Raw genomic sequence first — 10,096 nt, forward strand, 5'->3', positions numbered from 1 at the left:
GGGAGGGGGAGCAAGAGCGGAGCTGCGGGATGTAGAAGAGACCCTAGTGAGAGCCTCATCTATAATGGAGGAGGGGAAGCCCCGTTTTCTGAAGAACGAGGACATCTCGGAAGCCCTAGTGTGAAACACCTCATCCCGGGCGCAGATATGGCGTAGACGGAGGAATTGGGAGTAGGGGATAGACTTTTTGCAGGGGACCGGGTGGGAAGAAGTGTAGTCCAGATAGCTGTGCGAGTCGGTGGGTTTATAGTAAATGTCCGTCACTAGTCTGTCTCCTGTGATGGAGATGGTGAGGTCCAGAAACGGGAGGGAAATGTCAGAGATAGTCCAGGTATATTTAAGGGCAGGATGGAAATTGGAGGTGAAGTGTATGAAGTCCACCTATATCCTTCCTTTGTCCCGCCCCCCTGACATCAGCCTGAAGAAGGGTCTGGACCGAAACGTCGCCCATTCCTTCTCTCCTGAGATGCTGCCTGACCTGCTGAGTTACTCCAGCATTTTGTGAATAAGCCCCCAGGCACATCAGCTAAACCTGTTCCCTGCCATTCAGCTAAACCTGTTCCCTGCCATTCAGATCATCCTGTGCTCTCTCTAGCTGGGGACCAGGATGATGACCAAATGCTGCAGCTCTGTCTGAACTGCTAGTTTGTCTGGAGCTTCTGCAATGAACCTGCTCTGATCAACAAATTTCACAGTGCATGATGAGCCTGTGACTCACATTGCCTCTGGGGAGCAATCTGGGAACCTTTGATCAACTGGTTATCACCCCTTTCTGCAGGCAGGTTAAACTGCTTTACATCTTAATTAAGAGCCAATGATCATCAGTCTCACCACAGCAGCAGAAAGCCGTGTTCGATCCTGACCTCAGGCGTGACCAGTATGTGTGCAGTTTGCAAATTCTCCCTGTGACCGTATGAGTTTCCTCGAGGCGGTCCAGTTTCCTCCCACGTCCCTAAGATGCGCAGGTTTGTAGGTTATTCAACCTCTGTAAAATTGCCCCTAGTGTGTAAGGAGTGGATGAGAAAGTGGGATAACATAGAACTAGTGTGAACGGGAGATTGATTGATGGATTTGGTGGGCTGAAGGATCTGCTTTCACGCTGTACTAACCTAAACTAAAATAAACTCAACATGAAAGTGTCATTATTCAGGTGTCCTACAAACATCGAAGAAAATGATTTTTGCCGATTTAATACCAATTTAATTTTGATAATTTAGCCATTAATTTATTCGTTAATATTATTATTCATGAATATTAATTTAAATCATTAATATTATTGGAAAATAAATTCCAAAAAAATGGCTCATTTTACAGCACCAGACCTGGCCTAATCTATGTTTTCCAACTATGTATATTCTGAGATGTTTGTAATTGTATTTCTCTGATATCCCAGAGCCTAACCTTCCCACCTACTTGGTACATTGAGCCCCGGTTTAGTTTAAATCCTATTTAGTTTAGCTTCATTTAGAGACACAGCACGGAAACAGGCCCTTCGGCCCACCGGGTCCGCCCGACCAGTGATCCCCGCATATTAACACTGCCTTCCACATACTAGGAACATTTTTTACATTTTCCAAGCCAATTTACCTACAAACCTGTACGATTTTGGAGTGTGGGAGAAAACCGAAGATCTCGGCGAAAACCCACGCAGGGAGAACGGACAAACTCCAGACAGCACCCGTAGTCGGGACCCGGGTCTCCGGTGTTGCAACGCTGTAAGGCAGCAACTCTACCGCTGTGCCACCATTCCGCCTTCAATATATATATTTTAAATTATATTGCTTGATTTATGTGGAGGAGCCTAACTAAGGATCCGGACTGCTCTAATAGATATGACTAATGATGCTTTAATACTTTAAATAGGAGATTCAATTTTACATGTCTGAAGAAGGGTCATAATCAAGTGTGATCTAACCAAGTTATACAATGACTTACTGAGCACCATACTATAAATGTATTTGAAGGATTCTGGAGGTTTGTGTTATGCATGCACTAAATTGTTGGTTTAACCACATCTATGGGGACAGGATTTGTGAACAGTTGTCCATATGGTCCAGCAGAGTTTATGTTCTCTTCAGTCTTGGAGGCAAGTGACAAAATGACACCTGATCTGTGTGCTGTCTCACCTCCATTTGTCTGTCCAAACCCATAACCCTTGAGGCACTGTTCCAAAGTTCTACTTGAGCGATCGCATACAACACATAATCCTCCGACATTTTCACCTCAAATGGGATTCTAGCTACATCGTCCCATCACCCCTTTCCGCTTTCCACAGAGACTGTTCCCTCCGCAACTCCCCACCCAAACCACCCCTTCCCCAGGTACTTTCCCCTGCAACCGCAGGAGATGCAGCACCTGTCCCTATACCTCCTCCCTGAATGTCCAAGGATTCGGACAGTCCTTTCAGATGTGGCAGAGATTCACTTGCACCTCCTCCAATTTCATATACTGTATCCGCTGTTCCAGGTATAGATTCCTATATATCGGCGAGACCAAGTGCAGACTTGGCGATTGTTTCCCTGGACACCTCCGCTCTGTTTGCCTAGGCCTATGCGATCTCCTGGTTGCTCAACACCTTAACTCCCCCTCCCATTTCCATACTGACCTTTCTGTCCTGGGCCTCCTCCACTGTCAGTGAGGCCCAATGCAAATTGGAGGAACAGCACCTCATATTTCACTTGGACAGCTTACAACCCACTGGCGGCCCGGTGGTGCAGCGGTAGAGTTGCTGCCTTACAGCGAATGCAGCACCAGAGACCCAGGTTCGATCCTGACTGTGGGTGCTGTCTGTATGGAGTTTATACGTTCTCCCTTTGATCTGCGTGGGTTTTCTCCAAGATCTTCGGTTTCCTCCCACACTCCAAAGACGTACAGGTATGTAGGTTAATTGGCTTTTTAAATGTAAAAAATGTCTCTAGTGTGTGTAGGATAGTATTAATATGCGGGGATCGCTGGTCGGCGCGGACCCGGTGGGCCGAAGGGCCTGTTTCCGTGCTGTATCTGTAAACTAAACTATAAACGCAGTGGTATGAAGCGATTTCTCTAACTTCAAGTAACCCTTGCTTTCCCTCTCTCTCCATCCTTTCCCCTCCATAGTTCTCCATCTAGTTTCACTGTCCCAATTAATTTTACTGATTGTATGCCTCCTCATCACCCTCCCCTCAAGTAACAATGATCCATTGTACATTTCCTTCATTTCCTGGTTTGATCTATCGTTTTCACACCTTACCCTTCCATATCTCTAGACTCCTTCTCCACTGAGTCTCAATCTGAAGAAGTGTCTCGACCCAGAACGTCACCATTCCTTCTCTCCAGGGATGCTGCCTGTCCCGCTGAGTTAATCCAGCATTTTATGTCTGCCTTCGGTATAAACCAGCTTCTGCAGTTCCTTCCTACACATTTCGTATACTATATGTGACCGTTTCGCCGAACACTTGCGTTTGGTCTGCCAAGGTTTGCTGGGTCTCCCTGTTGCTAACCATTTAACTCCCCTTCCCAACCCATCCTCATACTGACCTTTCAGTCCTGGGCCTCCTCCATTGGCAGAATGAAGCCACATGCAAACCGGAGGAACAGCACCTCTTGTTCGTTTAGTTTACAGCTTAAGGAATGAACATCGAGTTCTCCAATTTTAGGTAACTGACCTATAAACAACCCCCTCCCCCACTTCCCTCTCCCCTGTGCCTCTCCTGGATGCACACTCATTTATCCCTTCCCCCATCCCTTTCCACCTATATTCTTTCCTCTGGCTTCACAACTCACACTCCTCTATCCTGATCGCCTTAGCTCATATCTTTTTAATTTCTGGCCTTTGCCCAACTATCTGTCGATCAAAAGCCTCCTCTAATTTATCCACCTATCACTTGCCAGAGTTTGTCCTGCCCCCACTATAATCATCCTGAGGAAGGGTCCCTACCGAAAACCTAATCTATCCATGTTTCCCTGAGATGCTGCCTGACCCATTGAGTTATTTCAGCACTGTGTCTTTTCTTGCAAAGCAGCATCTGCAGTTCCTTATGCCCACACAAAATGTTAATTTGTTTCCTTCACCTTCAAATACTGAGGTTAATGCTGTGTGTTTGCAGACACAAAGAGATAGCACCAACCAAGTACCTGGCTCTGGAGGAAAAGATTCGCAAAGACTCACGGTTGGCCAAGAAATTAAAGGACTGCTGAAAGTGTTCATTGCCCACTGCAGTGCAAACCAAGATCTGGGGAAAATGATTGATGTGCAGGTGACTTTATGCAATCCCATCAACACCATTTCAAAATAAAAATAAAAATATGGTCTGAGTGGGTTCTTATGAATAGTTTTGATTAATAAGAATGAATGATTTAACAGAAAATACTGAAAACACAGAACAGGTCAGACAGGATCTGGAGATAGAGGAACATTTTAGGCCTAAAATTCTTTATTGGAAATCGGAAAAAGAGAAAATAATTTCGTTTTAAGTTGCAGAGAAGGAGACGGAATGATGGGCAGGACAAAGGATAGGGGGAAGTTTTGATTGCAAAGGGATAAATTGCAGAGGTTATCTGGTCACTGAATTAATGCATATAGTGAGAGAGAAAGGGAGTGGACAAAAGTCATAAAATAAGGGGTGTTAGAGTGTGAGAATATAAGCAAAGGAAGACAAGTCACAAAATACAGGCCTAAAATATTTGTTCAGCAGATTAGGATATGTTAATGAAGAGGAAATATTCCAGATTGATGACTTGCAGCAGAAACAGCCAGTTCTTATACAGACACAAAAGCAAGTTATCTGAAGTGGTGGAGCTCTTTATTGAGTCACAAAGGCTGCAATGTGAGCAGATAAATTGCTGTTCATAAACCTTTCCTTGAGCCTTTTTATAACAGTGCAGGCCATAAATTGGTCAGATTAGCAGTGTAATGGAGAATTAAAATGGCAGGCAGCAGGAAGTAATCATCCCTGTGGACGGACGCCACTACTCTACACAGCAGTCACCCAATCTGCATTCACCACAACTGCTGCCTGGCCTGTTGAGTCTTCCCAGCATCTTCTGTTTTTATCTCAGATTTCCAGCATCTGCAGTTGTTTTGATTTTTGTTTGAAGACTTGATTGTATACATGAAAATATTTTATGTAATAAAGTTCTGAATGTGATCAGTGAAGGATTCCAGGTGATGAAACTTTAAATTTCCCATTCAATAGATGTTAAAATGTACAGACAGGAGGAAATTCCTTTGGGGCTTCCTCCATTCACCATATCCTCAGTACATGTACTTGTGAGACAGTCCATACCATACTGCTGTTTGTCGTCTAATAATCTGGAAATTATCATTCTTCATCATTTGCATTTGGCATTACAGATTTATCTTAGTCTTACATTTGCTCATTCTTGAAGGTTTTTATTCAGATTCAACTTTAAATGTTGACTCTTCTTACCCACCTCTACTAAACAGCTACCCGTAGTTATATAGTAATTAACCTGGTCTAGTTGAGTCACCTCTTTTGCCTCCAACCATTAATCACCATCTGGTCTGAGAAGCTGAAACTGAGATTTCCCATTAAACAAGACAGATCACCTGCAAACTCTATTTTTCGTTTTAGTATAATTTAGAGATAGAGCATGGAAACAGGCTCTTTGGCCCACCAAGTCCACGCCGACCAACGATTACCCATACATTAGTTCCATGTTATCCAAATTTTGCATCCTATAGGGGCAATTTGCAGAAGCCAATTAACCTATAAACCTGAACATCTTTGGTATTTGAGGAAACTGGAGCACCCGGAGAAAACCCATGCGGTCACAGAGAGAACGTACAAACTCTGTTTGTAAGGCAGCAACTCTACCGCCACCATCCCTGCCCTATTCTTGAAAATGCACGAGTTGCAGGAGAGAAAAAAGAACTGCTGCAACTGCAATTCAGGATTTAATATGACCATATTAATCCTCGGATGTGAAAACTGGCCACATGTTACAATTAAAGTTTAGATTTCTGCTCTGTGGAGTACAGCAGTTCTAAATCATTAACAATGTCGCAGCTTGATCTGCTGAGTATTTCAAATATTTTCTGTTTTCATATCATATCATATCATATATATACAACCGGAAACAGGCCTTTTCGACCCACCAAGTCCATGCCGCCCAGCGATCCCCGTACATTAACACTATCCTACACCCACTAGGGACAATTTTTACATTTACCCAGCCAATTAACCTACATACCTGTACGTCTTTGGAGTGTGGGAGGAAACCGAAGATCTCGGAGAAAACCCACGCAGGTCACGGGGAGAACGAACAAACTCCTTACAGTGCAGCACCCGTAGTCAGGATCGAACCTGAGTCTCCGGTGCTGCCAGTGTCATTTCTTCTACTTTAATTGTTCCGTGCGCTACCAATTTGGCCTATCTATCTATGACCTCCTGCAAAGTTATAATAAGGCCCAGCAAAAGGTTTGTGAACAGCATTTCATCTTCCCTTTGGCCAAATTGCAGCCTTTGGAACTCAATAAAGAATTCTACAACCTCAGCTAACTTGGTTTCTCTGCATCAGAACTGGTTGTTTCTGCTACAAATTATCAATCTGTAACATTGACTCAATTTTTTCCTCTTCATTACTACGCCCTTATCTGGCTGGCATATGTATTTGCCTTGTATTTTATGACTTTTATGATCCTTTGCTTGAATTCCCATCCTAAAATGCACACCAAAATGCATATTTAACAAGGTATTGTACATCATTTTTCACAGGATGGAGGCAAACAGTGTCATTTCTGAATGGAAAATTAGCACTGGATACACCATCTGTGAAATAAGAAACAGCCAGTGTTCGGATGGAATACCTTTTAAAATGTGTTGTGACCAAATGTTATTGAGATGAAACGTCAACAAATGCCAACTGACCTGCTGAGTGTTTCCAGCATTTTTTAAAACTTTTACACCATATCATATGTGGTACACAACTCGAACAAGGTGAAACAGCATGAAGTTAGCACTCTGCTTGTTTCATTTACTTAAGGAAGGTGCTATCCAGAAGTACACTTCTCCAGATTTCATAACAACGCCCATGCCATTAAAATATATATTTATTCATGTTAAAATCATTTTACTAAGTAGATAATTCTTACAGAAAAGTGCCCCTTTTGGACCACCACATGCTTACAAATAGAAAAGGCTTATGAGATTTAAAATATTTTCAATTTTGCATTTCAATGAAAAACAGTTAGATACTTTAAACTTTTTTCCATTAACATGGTTAGCTTTCTATTACAAGAACCATATATGATCCAATAGTGTGATGAGCGCAGCAACTTCAACAAACCAGAGACCACACACAAATGTAACCTTTGCGACAGAGACCGTCACTCCCGCATTGGTCTCTTCAGCCACAAGCGAGGCTGCTCTAGCCGAGGTGTGGAGCAAACAGCCAACTAGGATGCATCACCCACGGTCAGCCATGACTGAGGGGGCCTAAGAATCCTAAGACCAGGCCATGTATGTGCATGAGATGAGATGGACAGGGTGATATAGATTAGATCAGAACTTATCAGGAGTCCAATGTGATATAAAGTTTTTGACCTAAAAATATACTGCCTTTGGTAAGTGCAAGACTTTTTGTTGAGCAGCTCTGATCATTCTGGCATGGGGAGGAGACAGAAATTGCTATTCAGCTGAAGAGGATTTGATCATTTAGTGTGAATTTCGGCTAGCTTGAACACATACAATAATACATTTTAATTGCAAAATCTTTGGGGGGAAGGAGGAAGAAAATCATGTTATGAAGATCCATAAGCTGGCAGTATAAAAGTCAGATTCTAAAACGTGATTAAAATTAAATCTGAAATGAGTTAAGTTGTTAATAGTTAATGAGTTAATAGTTAAGTTGTCAAGTCTAGCACTTTGAAAGCTTCACTCAAAATAAATGGCAGTAATTTTAGTCGACAGAGTTTTGGATTGGAAGAAAGGAAAGTGTTTGTTGACTCAAGTAAATGTTGTCTATTATGTTACACCGTTATAAGAAATATTTTATGTACAACCGTTCAAAACACGCCCAGTCATCCTTTAAACTAAATTACTGTTTTAACCTGTAAGAGGTTGGTTATGGTGGATATCAACTCCAACCTCAACCCACAACAGTTTGCCTACCGTCACAACAGGTCAACGAAGGACCTGTTTCGGTGAGACCAAGCGCAGGCTCGGCGATTGTTTCGCTGAACACCTCCACTAACTCCCCTCCTATTCCCAATCTGACCATTCTATCCTGGGCCTCCTCCATTGTCAGTGAGGCCCAGCACGAATTGGAGGAACAGCACCTCATATTTCGCTTGGGTAGCTTACATCCCAGCGGTATGTATATTGACTTCTCTAACTTCAAATACCCCTTGCTTTCCCTCTCTATCCCTCCTCCATCCCAGTTCTCCCACCAGTCTGACTGTCTCCGACTACATTCTATCTTTGTCCCGCCCATTCCCCTGACATCAGTCTGAAGAAGGGTCACGACCAGAAAAGTCACCCATTCCTTCTCTCCAGAGATGTTGCCTGTCCCGCTGAGTTACTCCAGTATTTTGTGTCCACCTTCAAGGTCAACGGAGGATGCAATCTCACTGACTCTCCACTGGACCACTTGGACAATAAAGACACTTTCGTCAGGCTGTTGTTTATAGACTACAGCTCAGTGTTCAATCCCATCATCCCCTCCTAGCTGGTTACCAAGCTCACGGAACTGGGTCTCTGCGCACCCCTCTGCAATTTCGATCTTCGACTTCCTCATCCAGACCACAGTCTGGTCGAATTGGCAAAAATACTTCTTCCTCATTAACAATCAGTTCCGGAGCACCACAAAGCTGCGTGCTCAGCCCTCTGCTCTACTCACTCTATACTCACGACTGAGTAGCCGGGCACAGTACAAACTCTACCTTCAATTTCGCCGAAGACACCACCATTGTTGGACGAATTTCAGATGGTGATGCGTCAGAGTATAGAAGCGAGATGGACCGATTGACCAAATGGTGCCAGCACAACAACCTGGCTCTCAATATCAGGAAAACCAATGGACTGATTGTGGACTTTGGAAGAGGAAGGATGAGGACCCACAATCCTGTTTATATCAAAAGGACGATGGTGGAGAGAGTAAAAATGTTTTTTAATTCCTGGGCGTGCATATTTCCGAAGATCTTTCCTGGACTCAGCACACTGATACAATTATAAATAAAGCACATCAACTCCTCTACTTCCTGAGAAAATAAAGGAGATTCAGTATGTCAAAGAGGATTCTCTTGAACTTCTATAGGTGTACAGTAGAGAGCACATTGACTGGTTGCATCATGTCCTGGTTCGGCAACTTGAACGTCCAGAAGCGGAAAAGACTACAAAAAGTTGTAGAACACTGCCCAGTCCATCACCGGCTCTGACCTCCCCACTATCGAAGGGATTTATTGGAGTCGCTGCCTCAAAAAGGCAGCCAGCATCATCAGAGACCCACACCATCCTGGCCACACACTCATTTCACTACTGCCATCGGGAAGGTACAGGAGCCTGAAAACTGTAATATCCAGGATCGGGAACATCTTCTTCCCTAGAGCCATCAGGCTATTAAACACTACAACCTCAAATAAGCTCTGAACTACAATAGACTATTATTATTCCACTACTGTTTGTTTTTTGGGTATTTCATTTATCATATTGTTTACTGTGTACTATGTTTACATATTCTGTTGTGCTGCAGCAAGTAAGAATTTCATTGTTCTATCTGGGACATGTGACAATAAAACACTCTTGACTCTCTTTAAACTAAATTACTGTTTTAATCTGAAACGTCACTAGATTATTTCTTATTTTCCCACAAAGGATAGTAAATATTTATAACTTGTTCCCCCAAATGTGAATGCTAGGACAATAGAAGTTTTAAAAGTAGAGATTTCTTGTTAGCAGAAATGATATTCCTTGGATAACCATTTTAAAGCAGGGGTTGGGTTCAAGTACAGATGGACCTTAATCTACAATAACAATGGAAAAGCTCCAAGCGTTTAAACAATTGAGCTTGTTATCTGGTAAAAAAAACTTAGTGGATGGTTTCCTAGTATTAAGATCAACATTTTGAGTAAGAATTGAAAGTAATATTGCTCAAACTG

At 42.8% G+C, this 10,096-nt stretch overlaps 1 protein-coding gene across 2 annotated transcripts in view; it reads left to right on the plus strand.

The window, feature by feature from the left end:
- The window catches only part of ccdc135 (coiled-coil domain containing 135), an 85,735-nt gene extending 80,647 nt beyond the window's left edge, over nucleotides 1-5,088 (plus strand). For both annotated transcript variants that reach the window (XM_078406168.1, XM_078406167.1), the window contains exon 18: nucleotides 4,086-5,088. In XM_078406168.1, coding sequence (XP_078262294.1) covers nucleotides 4,086-4,176 — 91 coding nt within the window. In that variant the 3' untranslated portion in view covers nucleotides 4,177-5,088. The remainder of the gene's footprint in view (nucleotides 1-4,085) is intronic.
- The last annotated feature ends 5,008 nt before the right edge of the window (nucleotides 5,089-10,096 follow it).

The sequence above is a fragment of the Rhinoraja longicauda genome, chromosome 10, assembly GCF_053455715.1.
Source record: "Rhinoraja longicauda isolate Sanriku21f chromosome 10, sRhiLon1.1, whole genome shotgun sequence".
NCBI classification, from domain to species: domain Eukaryota; kingdom Metazoa; phylum Chordata; class Chondrichthyes; order Rajiformes; family Arhynchobatidae; genus Rhinoraja; species Rhinoraja longicauda.